This window comes from Lissotriton helveticus, chromosome 11 (assembly GCF_964261635.1).
Source record: "Lissotriton helveticus chromosome 11, aLisHel1.1, whole genome shotgun sequence".
In the NCBI taxonomy this organism is placed as follows: domain Eukaryota; kingdom Metazoa; phylum Chordata; class Amphibia; order Caudata; family Salamandridae; genus Lissotriton; species Lissotriton helveticus.
Window position 1 is genome coordinate 160,853,412 of NC_136072.1, and position 14,981 is coordinate 160,868,392.

Consider the following 14,981-nt stretch of genomic DNA (forward strand, 5'->3'; position numbering starts at 1 on the left):
GTAAAGTTTTTTTGTGAAATCTAGCACCAAAAAGATCAAAGAGCCAACCGCAGACATCTGGTCTTTAGAGACCGGCTCAAAGTCGAAAGTTAAGGCCTACGATAATGGAGTGTGGTTTGGATACAAGAAGTTGATTTGGCCTGGTCAGGACTTACTTTGCGACTTAAAAAAAAACTTGAAGAAAAATGACTAAGAATGTAGACGTTCAGCGGGACAAGGCTGCAGGAGTGTCCTAGGAGGAAGCATGGTCATCGGATGGCCGTTGAGCGAAGCTGCAGTGAAGATTTTTACCTTCAGATTTAGTCACCGAAATTGAAGTTTCTAGCGAGACTAGGCAGAGAGCTGTAGCCGAAGACAGTTTCACGGGGTCTGATACCCCTTGGGCGAAGGGCCACTGAAACGAATTTGCTGCTGCGGAGAAGAACGTATCAGGAGAAGCAGCAAAGTCAATCCAGCCAGCAATGCCCCTCGAGCGGATAGGTAAGTAGGTTGGTCCTGATCATCTTCCGGTTCTCAGAGCTTTTTTTGGCCAAATGTATCTAAGTCCTCAGTTTTGGAAAATGGCCATCTGGGCACCTTTAGCAACACAACCAAGGGTCCAGGAATTGGTAGGATACCTCTTGGGGGTTCAGGATTCACTCCGGTGGGGTCCAGGTGCAGGTTCAAGATGATGGGGCACTATCATGTCCCAGTGGCTCTGAACGAAAGACCAACAAACTAGCCTCCAGGAAGCATTTAATTTGCCCTGGTATATATTATACCACCCTACAAGAGACTTACAAGTAAATTAAATATACCAAATGGGTATAACCTAATTGTATCATGTTTTGGGCAAGAGCACAAGCACTTTTCACAATTTACTACTGCAACCCAGTGCTAGAGGCCCAAGGCCAACAAAAATGAATTCAGCAAAAAGTGGGAGTAGGTATGCAAAACGTATGGTGGTAACTCTGCAGAGAGAGCTAAGTTCAACAGTCTCTTGATACTGCCATAGTTCCTAACATTTGGCAACATGCTCATATGGTTCTGCTATTAAAAAAAATTCTACAGCTGACCCCTCGATTTTATTGAATTACAGGCCTATGTCCCGTCTGAGTAACATCACCTTCTCCAATCCTCTTAATCTCGAATTAGGCCCTGACACATCAATGAATCACCTCTTCTAGAGGTATTGGAATTCATCAAAATCGATTTGGACCAGGGTTAGCGCGTCCCCTTGATATTACTTAACCTTTCTGTGGTGTTTGATGCTGTGTCTCATAAAATCCTTCTTCCACGCTTAGCAGATGTCAGGTCTATGGCCTCGCCTTGAGATGGTTGCAATAGTATCATAATGTCAAATGTCAGGCGGTATCTCTTCCCCCTTTCTTGTCTTCTACTATAATACTCAAATCACTTAAATATGGTGGTTCTGCAGGGATTGCCCCTAAGCCTTGCCTGGTTTACTGTGTATATTGTACACTAACATTTATCATCCAGTTATTTGGTATAAACGTCATCTCATATGCTGATGATATCAGCTGATTTTCTCTATCGAAAATAACTCTTATGACCCAAGAGTCTTTCAAAGCTTGTCTAACCATAGTCACTGACTGCATGAAAATTGTTGGCGCAAACTGAATTGTGAGGAGTGACACATTTTGATCTTCTGGCGCAACTTATGATATCTGGTCTAATAAATGGTGGGTGACCGAATTAGGATTACAATTTTCAGAAACGACGTCAGCAAGAAATCTATGAGTCAAACTTGAGTCAGGGTTCTCCTTTCATTCTTAAATTTTGGAAGTTGATGCAACGAGCTTTTCTTTCTCACAATCTTTTAAAAAGACGTTGGAGATTCTCCTTTTGGAAACCCATAAAATCATTGTTCATGAGCTTTTTACAGCCAGTTTAGACACTGCTAATGCTTATCGTGGCTTACCTCATTGTTTAATTGATCGTCTCCAAGTCGTACAAATTGTGGTGGTCAGGCTCATTCTGAAAATTCATAGTTAGCAGCCTATTTCTCAATATCTTAAAAGGCTTAATTGGCTCCCACTCTCAGAAAGAATTCACTTTAAACCACAGGTTATGACACACACAGCATTTTTATAAAGGCAAGTCCTAAATATCTCATCCAGAGAAGTATCCATTATTGTTCTTCTAGGTCCCTCAGATTTTCCAACGCAGGGTCTTCTGCTAAAGCTTCCCTAGTTCTGGCTAGCTGTCAAACGAGGTCACGCTTCACTTTTCTTCAGCCACGTCATGGAAAGATCTGTCATTCTTATTTTGCTCTATTTCTAATTAAGTCAATTTCAGAAAACAGTTGGAGGCATGGTCATTTAATTTAGCATAATTTGGGGAAGAGATTTGTTTTTTTCTTAGGTAAGCCCAGGGACGTCCTGACTTGGGTAGCTGATGCACTTCATAAAATATTTCTTGCACTCACAAATATAAACATGTTACTTTAGGTGGTTTTATAAATAAATCTTAAACAAATAATTTTAATTTAAGCTACCATACTTAAAATAATGAAATATTTAATTAAAAATTAAGTTAATAGCGCTTTTGTCTACATTTAAAATAAATATATTACATTTATTTGTATTAACATTTAACATAGGGGTGTTTTTTTTCTACATTTAAAATAATAAATATTACATTTAAATGTATAAATATTTAACATAAGAATGTTCTTAGTAACTTTGTCTTTAAGTATAACAAACTTTGTAAATTTCCTCTATACCTTAGCATAGGGTGGTCTCAGGACCTGTGCCAGAGAGATCCACCTGCCTGTGAAAAGTTACAAGCACTAACTTTCCATTCGTAAGTTAGGCTCAAGGGTGTGGAGACATGTAACCTTATATTTTGTAGTGAATTAACACTTATGAATGGTGAATAACCAAAAACAGTAAATGTACTACAAAATGTAAACTTGCACATGTAGATTTACTCACATGTAAGTTTATCCTTGTTAATAGGACCCAGTGTGTTGACAAGCCGTAGATCTTTAAAACGTGCCTGTATTAGTATGATTTCATTAAGCCTGATATGTAATCAGTAGCTAACAAAAACATACTTTTCTTCGTGATTTCCAAAGGTATTTAGATATAAACTTTAAAAGCAAAGTTAAAACTGCGGAGTGCTGCACAACATCTGGTAGCATATAACAGTAAAAACTAGTCTAAACAATTTGAATGGAAACAGAAGCCTGTGATCCTTACCATTTGTGCTCGAAGATACATTTGTGCTTGGCTTGCAGTCAAGGTAGGAGAGGTACTCCCTAGCAACATTGTCTGTTGAGTAATGCTGCTACTGGATGTGCTGGAGACTTGTGAGCGGCTTATTAACTGTGCAGGTGTAGGAGACGTGGACAAATTCATCTAAGAATGAGAAAATATTCCATTATATTATATAAATAAACATAACACTTCCGACCAGCTTCAAAAGGATCCTCGTGGGAGAAGGGGTGACGTAAGCAAAGAAAAAGCTAACAGACCTGGGATCTTGATAAGAGATGGTGAGAAGTGGCAGGGTCTGGACTCACACAGCTATGAAAGTTAGACCTGAAGTTAATGAATCCTTCTAGAATCCTTCTGAATACATATCATCTTCAAATGGACTGCCAGTATCTTGATTTGGCTATATGGTAACTGTTCTGGATTTATGGAACCCAGTGAAATAGAGACTACACCAGAGAGCATCTACACTAATCTAGAGAACCACAAGACTCACTTTAAGCATCTCATTAACAGCATACTAAAAAAGCCTAAACTTCGGAGAAAGAACTCATGTTTAATGGCTTTGAGATGAGTCTTTGTGCGGCTACAAAAGAATCCTACCTAGCCTTAGTAGATTTTTGGGAATGAATGAATGAAGAACAGATCTTCCAAGGAATAATTCTACTGCACAATGTAAGGCTAAGCCACTCTTAAGATAATAAAGAAAGTAGTGTCCTAGGGCAACAGACTAAAAATAATAAAATAGAAAAACGCTGCTCAAAGGATAAGTTACTTACCTGTAATCCTAGTTCTCTTCCAGGGGTATACTCAAAGTCATAAGCACTGAATAGTCCCGCCCACGTGCGGGACCCCGGAGCAATAGCCAATAATATGCCAATAATATGCATATATCTACATATAGTACATCCAGGTTAAAAGGCGGGACTTACCTACGGAGTGCTGCATCATACTTGGGAGGCTTCTGGGCGCTGATGAAGGCCAAACCAGGCCGAATTGCATTCGCCATTGCTGCAATAAAGAGCCTCCAACTGATATCCCCCTGGGTCTCTGCTCTTTTTTTTGGAAGGAGTTTGCCTGCATCAAATTGTGCGTCAGCCAGAGACGCATTCGAGAGCACCCCCGCCTCGTTTTGGGCTCGGACCTCACTGGCCTGAACTTTCGCAGTTCTTTCTTTTTTCCAATGCTGATTGGATGGTCCATAGTCCGCCCTGGAGCACGGGAGGAGAGGTGGTAGTATTGGGGTCAGTGACTCCACGCCGGGCAGCGGACATTGTTTCTGCAGCCCCTGCCGCATGGATTCTTGTTCTCTTGGGCTGAGGCGGTATTGGGGTACCAGAGGAGGCGCTTCGTTGTGGACTCTGAAGCTGACTTTGCTACACATTATTCATGTAGAGCGCACCCTGTGTCCCGCATCCCCGCAAAACTACAAGATTACCTTGGTTTCCCCCCTGCATACTTTCGAGGATCCATCCACGAGGATTCTGGGACTGGTAGTTTCCTGACACTCCCGGAACGCTACCCAGGTGTGCTGTTACCAACAGGGGGAGGAGCGGGCCAAAGTACATCCAGGTTAAAAGGCGGGACTTACCTACGGAGTGCTGCATCATACTTGGGAGGCTTCTGGGCGCTGATGAAGGCCAAACCAGGCCGAAATGCATTCGCCATTGCTGCAATAAAGAGCCTCCAACTGATATCCCCCTGGGTCTCTGCTCTTTTTTTTGGAAGGGGTTTGCCTATATCTACATATATATATATAAATACATATAAATACGCATAAAATACCCATATATATATATAGATAGATAATATGCATATACATATACATATGCAGCCTAAAATACACCATACTAGGCTCAAAAACTGCCATCATTGCATGTAAAACTTTTACATTTGCTAAATAAAGACATATAAATTACATTATATGATAATGTAAAGAAGAAAATACTGCCCTGCGTTTCTTTGAAACACACAACCTTTATTTTCAAAGGTAAAAACAGGCTGGATCATAGAGGCAGCTTTAGCCTAGATAGGCTGCATAGTAACAACAGAAAAATTAGGCGCCGTGCCTTTAAGACCTCTATGAGCCTCCAGGCTCCCATCATGCACCACAGGTGACAGTTAGGTCAGTTCTTTTGGACGGCCTATAACAGTGCGATAACCACATGGGTAACATGTAAAATAGACAGCCCTGGTATTCGCCCGGGGAGGCGGGTGGGTTGCTTATGACTTTGATGTGTATACCCCTGGAAGAGAACTAGGATAACAGGTAAGTAACTTATCCTTCTCTTCCAGGGGATACTCATCAATAGTCATTAGCACTGAATAGAGTAGCAAGCCCATCCCATACCCTGCGGACGAATACCAGACTCTCTAAACAGTATACTAATATATATTACCCAAATAAATTCCTCAGGGATGCTTGACCAACTTGAGCGTCCGCCTGAGTATCAGAATCAAGGCAGTAATGGCAAGCAAAGGTATGAACCGAACGCCACGTAGCTGCCTTACAAATTTCATGAACAGGAAAATTTTTAAGCATTGCTATCGTAGCAGCCTTTCCTCTAGTGGAATGCGCTCTCGGCTTGCCCGGGAGCTGTTTCCGTGCCAACTGATAAGATAACATAATGCATGACAGAATCCATCTAGAAATGGACCTCTTAGAAGCAGGCAAGCCCGTATTCAGAGGACCGTAGTTCACAAACAAATGATCAGTCTTTGGAACACTCTTGGTTTTATCAAGATAAAATTTCAAAACTCTTTTTAAGTCCAAAGAGTGTAGAGCTTTTTCAGCTGGAGTGTTCGGATTAGCAAAAAACGTAGGCAGTGTAACTGACTGGTTAATGTGAAAATCCGAGACTACCTTAGGAAGAAATCTCGGATGAGTCCGAAGCACCACTCTATTCGCATGGAAAACGAGATAAGGTTCTGAAGCACAAAAGGCCTGAATCTCGCTCACTCTGCACGCAGAAGTGATAGCTACAAGGAAGGACACCTTCCACGACAGATGTTGAAGTGAGGCCTTATGAATAGGTTCGAATGGAGGACCCATCAATTTGGACAAAACCACATTAAGCTCCCAAGGAGGAGAGGGAGCCCTCACGGGAGGATACACTTTCTTGAAACCCTCCAGAAAATCCTTCACAACCGGCATTTGAAAGAAAGAAACCTGAGCTGGGGACTTTCGATATGCTGTTATTGCTGCCAGATGGACCTTTATAGAAGAATACTGTAAGCTGCTTTGGCCAAAGAAAGTAAGTATGGTAACAGTACCTGTTCTTGACCTCGAATAAGGTCATGACCTTCAGCAGCACACCACATGAAAAAACGCTTCCACTTGAAAGCATACGACTTTCTTGTAGAAGCTCTCCTCGCCTCTCTTAAAATGTGCATACAGTCCTGCGAGAGGCCTAGATGTCCATACTGGACGAACTCAGGAACCATACTGCTAGCTTCAGGGTCGGCAGGTTGGGATGGAACACCCTGCCGTTCTCTCTGGTCAGCAGATCCGGGCAGCAAGGAAGCCTCCTGTGCGGTACTTTGGACAGATACAGGAGATCCGGGTACCACCATTGGCAAGGCCAATCCGGAGCCACCAGGATCATGTCTGTCTTGGACTTGTACAGCTTCTTGATCACCAAGGGAATGAGTGGAATCGGTGGAAAAGCGTAGAGCAATGTCTCTGACCAGTCCATCCATAGAGCATTCCCCTTGGACCCTCATTGTGGGTACCTGGACGCGAAGACGCGGCATTTTGCGTTTCCGGCGTCCGCAAAGAGATCGATTTCTGGTGTCCCCCAGGCCTGGAAGACATCTCTTATCACTTCTTCTTTTAAGACCCAGTCGTGTGCTTCTGCGAAGTGTCTGCTTAGGTCGTCTGCTTGGATGTTGAGGACACCCGGCAGATGGACAGCCGATATCTTCATACCCCGAGCCAGAAGCCACTTCCAGATTGCTTGCGCTTCGAGCGACAGAGGTCTGGATCTCGTTCCGCCCTGCTTGTTCAGATAGTACATCGTTGTTGTGTTGTCCGTTTGAACAAGCAGGGAGGATGTCTTGATCGCGGGAAAGAAAGCCTTGAGAGCTAGGTGGACAGCTCTGAGTTCCAACATGTTTATATGATACAGTCTTTCTTTCTCCGACCACACTCCTTGAACTTGAAGCGATCCCAGATGGGCGCCCCATCCCTGAAGGGACGCATCTGTCACCAGCGATTGTCTGGGCATGTCCTCTTGGAAAGGCACTCCCACTACCAGATGACTCCGCTGCATCCACCATCGAATGGAGATCCGTACTGACAAGGGTAGTGACAGCTTGTCCTCCCAACGATTTGAAAACTGGGACCACTGGTCCTCCAGAGACTGCTGCAGAGGTCTCATGTGCAGCCTGGCATTCGGAACGAGGAAAATACAAGACGCCATGGACCCTAGAAGAGACGAGATCTGCCTGGCCGTTGGTCGAGGAGTCTTCAGTAAAGTTTGACACTTGAGGACAATGGAGGATAGTCTCTCCTCCGAAGGATACGCTTTTGCGTCCTTTGAATCCAGAAGTGCGCCCAGATAGTGTATCCTCTGCGTGGGATTGAGGATAGACTTTTTGAAGTTTACGTGAAGGCCTAGTCTCCGCAGCTGATGTATGCAGAACATGAGATGTTGCTGAAGCAGAATCGGAGACGCACTCTTTAGCAGCCAATCGTCTAGATAGGTATAGACGAAAATGTGCCTCTTCCTCAGGAAAGCCGCTACGACTGCCATGCACTTTGAAAAGGTGCGAGGAGCTGACTTTAGCCCAAAGGGCAAGACTGTGAATTGGAAATGGCTGGTTTGGATGCAAAACCTTAGAAACTTCCGATGCTTTGGGGCGATGGGGATGTGGAAATAAGCATCTTGAAGATCTATGGAGCCCATCCAGTCCCCTTGAAGCAACAGTGGAATTACTTGATGTAACGCCAGCATTCTGAACTTTTCTCGCCGAATGAATTGATTGAGGCGCCTGAGATCTAGTATGGGCCTGAACTCCTTGTTTGGACCTTTCTTTGGAACTAGAAAATATCGGGATTAAATGCCTTGTCGACGCTGTGTCTTAGGGACCTCCACGATGGCATTCTTTAGGATTAAGGCAGACACCTCTTGCCTCAAAAGATGAATTCGATGGGTCACAGTCTTTTGAGGAGGAATGGAAGGTGGAGGGGACTTGAATCTGATGACATATCCATTTTTTACAATATTCAGCACCCATTTGTCTATTGTGATGTTTTTCCACTCTGCCAGGCAAAAACTAACACTTCCCCCCACCGGAGTGGGTAACGGGCTCAGGGGAAGCAAAAACTCACTGCTTTTGTTGCTGTTGCTTGTTTCTAGGTGCAGACTGCCTGGAAATGCCACCTCTTCCTCTACCAGAACGACGCTGGGAGAACTGAGATCTTCCTTGATTCTGCTGTGATGACCATTGAGGGGTTTGAACCCTCTGTTGGTTCTGTCTCCTGTCGTACGGACGGTATTTTTTCTTAAAATCCTTCCTTTTCTCAAGACCCACAGCTCTCACCGTATCAAGCTCTGTCTTCATTCGCGACATCTCATCGTCAGCATGAGATCCGAATAGCGATGTTCCATTAAAAGGCAGATTAAGAATCCGGTGTTGCGCCTCAGGCTTAAGACCCGTGAGTCTCAACCATGCTGAGCGCCTGGCGCAGAGTCCATGCGCGTAACCATGTGTAGATAAATCCGAAGCATCAGCGGCTGCACTAATCACCTGGTTAGCCACTAGCCCACCTTCATGTAAGATCTCAAGAAAGTCGTGTTTGTCTTCTTTAGGAAGCTTCTCTGCGAAACGAGACATGGAGTCCCATAGTGCGCGGTCATAGCGACCCAGCAAAGCAGAAGCGCTGGCGACTTTCATGTAGGAAGCAGAGGTGGCACACATTCTCTTCCCTACAGAGTCCATAGCCTTACTGTCCTTATCCGGCGGCACAGAGGATGACGCCGCTCCTGTTTGATTCTTGCGTGCCGCTGAGACAAGCACAGAATCCGGTTTTGGCTCAGCCCTCAGAAAGAACGGATCATTGTCCGGTGCTTTATATTTCTTAGCGATCCTAGAAGGAACCGCTCCCAAAGCTACTGGGGTTAAAAACTTGTGCTGCGCAGGCTCCAACAGACCTGGTACCAGAGGAAGTAAGGGCCTTGACGTCAGCTTTTGATGCAACGTTTCGAAAATGACCGTTGTCTTGGTGGTAGAGACCGGCATTTCAATATTAAGCTTAGCTGCTCCACGACAAAGAACTTCATTAAAGGTAATAACATCATCAGTAGGTGATATCCTACTCGGAGGAGTAGAGGACAGAGTCTGTGAATATCCTCTTTTTGAGTTTGTAGACCTTGTCGAGGAGCTAGTATCACGTCTCCTTGAAGAGTGTCAACGTGATGACCTGGAAGAGGGTGAAGTTCGCCTCCACACTGAAGGAGATTTTCTCGGAGGAGTACGCTCACGTCTTTTTGGAGAACGCACCAACTGTCTTTGGGGTGATCTGGATCTCGAAGAAGGTCTTGCAGACACAGGAGACCTGGAATAAGATCTAGGCAGATTAATCCTCCTTATCTTCCACTCTCTAATCTCCCCCAGCCATCGTGGCAAGATATTCGTCGCTGGCTGAATAGGTGAAGGTGCTCTCGAGGGCTCTGGAGAGATCTGCACAATCTGCAGTCCAGGGGAGGAAGAGGAACTCCCAGAAGACACAGTAGGAACCTTAGACCAGTCTTTAGACACCGTTCTAGGCCTCTTAGCTGCAGGAGACGCCGACGGCGATCTCCTCAACGGCGATCTCCTCGACTGCGACCTCCTAGGTGTCGACCTCCTCAGCGGCGATGACTTCTTCGGCGGCGACTTCCTTGGCGGCGACTTCCTTGACGACGAAGGTCTCTTAGGCGTCGACGTCATGTGCCTCGACGGCGATGATCTTCTCGGCGTCGTGTGCCTCGACGCCAAATGACTTGGGCTCTTCGACGTCGAAACCTCTACTGGCCGGTTCGACGTCATGGCACCTCTCGACGGCGACCTTGAATTATGTTCCGAGCCTCTCGGCGGCGACTGTCGACGTCGATGAGACGACGTCGAGTCGCGCCCTCTTGCAGTCGTAGGAGAGCCAGACCTGGACCGCCTACGCTCATGCCTCTTCTCACCTTGCTTCGACGGCGAAATCTTCTTCGACGGCGAGGGATATTTCGACGGACGCCGCGACGGTGATTTTGATGCTGATTTTGAGCACACAGGTACCTTAGAAGAAGATCTGTCCCTCGAAGTAGTAGGAGACCGATGTTTTCTCTTCTCCCCTCTGTCCTTGCACTCTTTGTGCTGAGAAGAAGGCTTCTTGGAATGAAATTCTTCTCTTCCACTCACAGTATCTCCACTTGTCATACAAGGACTGAAGCCTGCTCTTCTCTCTCAAAGTTCTGTAAGACAACTTGCAGCAGTGGTAACAGAGTTCTGGCTTGTGAGAAGATGGTAGACAAGCTACACAGACCGAATGAGGGTCTGTCTTGGCCATTTTTTTACCACAGACCGGACACTTAAGAAATAAGGCCGGCATTATGACTGGAAAAATAGCCAAAAAATTGTTGAATTAGTCAAACAATGACTAAAGACGTCGAGTAAAGACGAAACAATTAGAGAAACACCAGATGAAAGTGATAAAATATCACAAACTGGCGAGCTCAATGCTCGAGGATCCTCACAGAAGGAGCCGGAAAAAAGAACTGACCTAACTGTCACCTGTGGTGCATGATGGGAGCCTAGAGGCTCATAGAGGTCTTAAAGGCACGGCGCCTAATTTTTCTGTTGTTACTGATAGAGCAAGATTTCGCATATTACGCGACTTGCTTGAGTCATGAACCTCGAATCTGTCATAACCCGGTAATCAAATTTGTATGTCTTACTAATTTCCTTTTATTTTTGGATGTGCGTGTATCTTAGAGACGCTTGCTTATGTGTTTTACTAATACAAATAATCCTTGTCTTAATATGGCTGCTGCTTTGGAATTTGCTTCTGTGCATGCGTTAGTCACACTCACGTGACGTGACGTGGTTGCAGTTCTGGTGGGAAAAGGTGCGCATGCGTAATAAGCCTCAAGATGGCTGCTTATATATTAAACATGGTGAAGCTTGCGCAGATGCTCTCGTGTTATTATCTGTTGCACTAATTTATAATTGCGTAGTATATTTTTATGGTAAGAAATATAAAGTAGCTACTCATGATATGTAGTAAAATCATTTATTTTTATGTTTTAATCTGTTTTCGCTTACTTTTCATGTACCACGGTATGGAGGGTTGATGGGATGTACAAGAGTCCATACTGGAGTACCGTACCACGCATGTCAGAAACCCGGCCAATGGCATTGAATGACTGCCAACCAGAAGTGGCGGCCAAGACATGCCTGGGAAGATGCACCTTCACCCAGCCGGAGAAACTGACTTGTACTGCATTTGCAACAAATCTTATATTCCCTATTGTATTCTGTCATTTCTACCGTGAGAACCCCAAAATCACTAGGCGGTCCCAGAAAAGTTTGTTCTGATTGGTGTGTTAACCTATCCTACTTGGGGACCAATCGAAATTGAGGATTCTGACACTTTGCAACATTGGGGGGTGGTACACTGACCCGAAAACAGTATATCTAGCCTAGGTTCAGCTAGAGAAATTGTCCGACTTGTCTGAATAGCTGAGCTGTCACTGACCCAACGCTCTCAATAGGTGACTGATACAGAAGTGCTGCGGAGCACTCTGTCCGAATTTGACCATAGACTCAAAGGTTTTACTAAACCTTAAGTGCTGGCGGAGCACTTTGCTGGGGAGTTCGCTAACCCAATCGGGGTTCTGACTGATAGCTGCAGAGAGGGTGGAGCGCAGGCGTTGCTTCCAAACTGTGGGTGCTGGTCGTGCCTTGGTGGTCCTGTCCTGATCCTAATCTGGTTTTCCTGTCCTGTCCTGGGGTGTCCATTCTGCATCTGCTGTCCCATTGATGACTGTCCTTCCTTGGGGTTTATCCTGTCCTTAACTGACCCGTGGCCAGGGTTGGTTTTCACACCAGTCTAGGTAATTATTAAGTGCGAAAACTCTATGCTGCACTCTTCTATTTTTCTGTCTTTGCTTTAATAAAGACATACCTTTGCATACGTAATTTTCCATGCTTTCCGCAATCTTCTAAATGAAATGTCTATGCATTAATTTCCATAGCCTGTTCCTATGTTTCCCTACCTTTTAGAGTACATTCATTTCAGCTGTCTATGAACTATAGATGTGGTTTACAATTTTCCCTTGCAAACTGAGTGAAATACCATTGTTAGATTTATAGCATGTTCCTCTTTTCACCCGTTCTATAGAATATAGGATACATACGTCCCAACAGTGTAATGCTAGTACGAGCATAAATTTGCCCATTTATAGACGTTCATCTTTAAATCTGCTTAGTGTATTTTCCCTGTTCTCATCTCATATTAGAATTCATAAATGGTTGCTCTGATTTATTTCCTATACGGTTACGTACTTTTCGTAATTTTGATTATTGACTGCCTGTTAACTGTAAACTTGATGATTTCCGAATCTGAATCTTAGATAAACTTTTAAAACTTCCCAGTAGTCCGTGATTCTTTATGAATATAAAAGAAATAAAAGTTGGTGTTGTATATTTTCCTGCCTTTTCTTTCACAGCTAGCTCCCTGAGCCATTGTGGATCATAGGTACCCGTAACAGTGGATTGGTAAGTCGGGTACAAGAGAAATAAATAGGAAGGAACCAGGGTTACTGGTAGTAGAGAGTGAAAGGTCACCTGATTAATGTATATGGGTTTGATTGGAGAAAAGTACATGGGCCTAGTACGTGTTTGGTGAAATTATTGGTCGGGTGACCCGCGATCTCTATCAGTAATTTTCTGGTAGCTGAGGATGGTTAGGGACTAGTTAAAGTTAGGTAGGACTAGTTAAGCTAGATACGTTGGATTCTGCTAAAAAGTTTTTTGTTTTGTGTTTATGCTGCTACGGAAGTAAAACAATTTGCATGACTTGATCACTCACGTAAAATGTTTGCTTTGAAAAAATTATGAAATGTTTTAAATTGTTTTTCTTATTATTGTACTGATATATGTATTAACTCACTCGTTAGTAAAAGTTTTGTGTTTGTTGGGAATCCCCGGGGAATTGAATAGCGAGTGGTGAAGAGAATCCACTTGCTTTGAGGTCACTGGCTTTAGGAAAGTTGGTGCAGGTTAGGTAGAACTGGAAGCACTAACTAGGGTTTCTGAATGTATGTATGAATAAATGATAGCAACGGGAACGCTGGCAAAAATTCTATTGTGATATAACCTAGTAAGGGTCACATCGGAAGGAGTAGCAGGTTCGTCGGAGCTTGGGTGATAGCAAAGGGGTTCGCGGGTGAAACTTTAGACTTAGAATATATCCCAGAAAGTGGATGAGTCTAAGGAAGTAACAGGTTCTCCAATGCTAGAGTGAAGGGTAGGCGGAAGAGATCTATCCGTAGTGTGTGAAAAGTAAATGGAAGAAGTTTACTTGCAGTGAAACAAATCTTTACTGTCTAGACACTTGAGTACAGTGGCGAATGTGTATTCGTTGTTAAATAACCAAGTACTAGCACTTTAGAAAGAAAGTTGCCGTTACCTTGTGAAGGAGGGAGTCAGTTGCGAAGCTGCTCTGACGTCACTCTGTGCCGCTCTGGGATTGGTAGACACAGCGGGTGTGTAGCGGAGCTGAAATTGTAAAGGAGGGGTGAGTGCCGAAGCGTGAGAACTGTCTCACGAAAAGGCCGCGCAATCATTGGTCGAGATTATTTGAATTTGTGCATTTCATTGGTCGCACGGAAAATAAGAAACGCGTTTGGATTGCAAGTGGAGGAGTGTGGCTCACTGATTAGAGCGGCGGACCCTGATGCAGACGTCTGGCCCGGGACCAGGGTTCAATTCCCGACGCGGCAGGGTTCTGAGCCCAAAATGTCCACGGACTCGATAATTCTCACCTCGGTGCCTATTCTAATCATGGGGTCCCACGCTGCAACTCTGGGCAATAGTTGCTTAATCTCCACTACGGCGGCCCACCCGCTGCGGGATGCCTGGCTTTCACCCTGGTGATACCCAGTAGGGGTTATCTCACAGGGAAAAGCCAGGACGGGTTCCCAAAGCAAGCGCCTTGATGCCTTCGGGTGATACGTGCGCTATATAAGTCGCAATACATTTACATTTACATTTACAAGATATTTGTAAACAGAGTCACTAGCAGAAATTATATGTGGCATTCGTATAGACCGCATACTAGACCTGATCCGCGATATTTAGGGTTTGAGAACGATCAGTGGAAAGGGCATAGAACCGACATTATGTACGGAAATAAGAGGAAAATATCTCTTGTAAATAAGGTGAAAAATTATTTCAAAAAAGACAAACCAATTAGAACGAGAGAAGGTGTTGTCATTCCGCCACCTAATACTCCCGCATCTTTCATGATGTTTGATAAAGGGTACCACTCATGTGTATGGTTGGAAAACTGGGCGGAATACACAAAGGATGACGGAATATTGGCTTTCCCGTTAGAAGGTACATTTAACGGCAGGATTCTATTTAATTTGAGAACCCGAATGAATGATTTACATCCCAGAGCTAGATTAACGCAGTATGAAGCACTAGAGGAATGGGAAATCGAGGCTTTTGAAAGGGATAAGCCCCGAATGGATAAAGGGTTAACAAAATTTTATCCAAAACTGAAAC

General features: G+C 44.3%; 1 protein-coding gene across 3 annotated transcripts in view; it reads right to left on the reverse strand.

Annotated features, from left to right (window-relative positions):
• PHC3 (polyhomeotic homolog 3) overlaps positions 1-14,981 on the reverse strand; it is a 627,291-nt gene that overhangs the window by 465,460 nt on the left and 146,850 nt on the right. For all 3 annotated transcript variants that reach the window (XM_078666127.1, XM_078666126.1, XM_078666128.1), the window contains one exon: positions 3,204-3,362. In XM_078666127.1, coding sequence (XP_078522253.1) covers positions 3,204-3,362 — 159 coding nt within the window. The remainder of the gene's footprint in view (positions 1-3,203; positions 3,363-14,981) is intronic.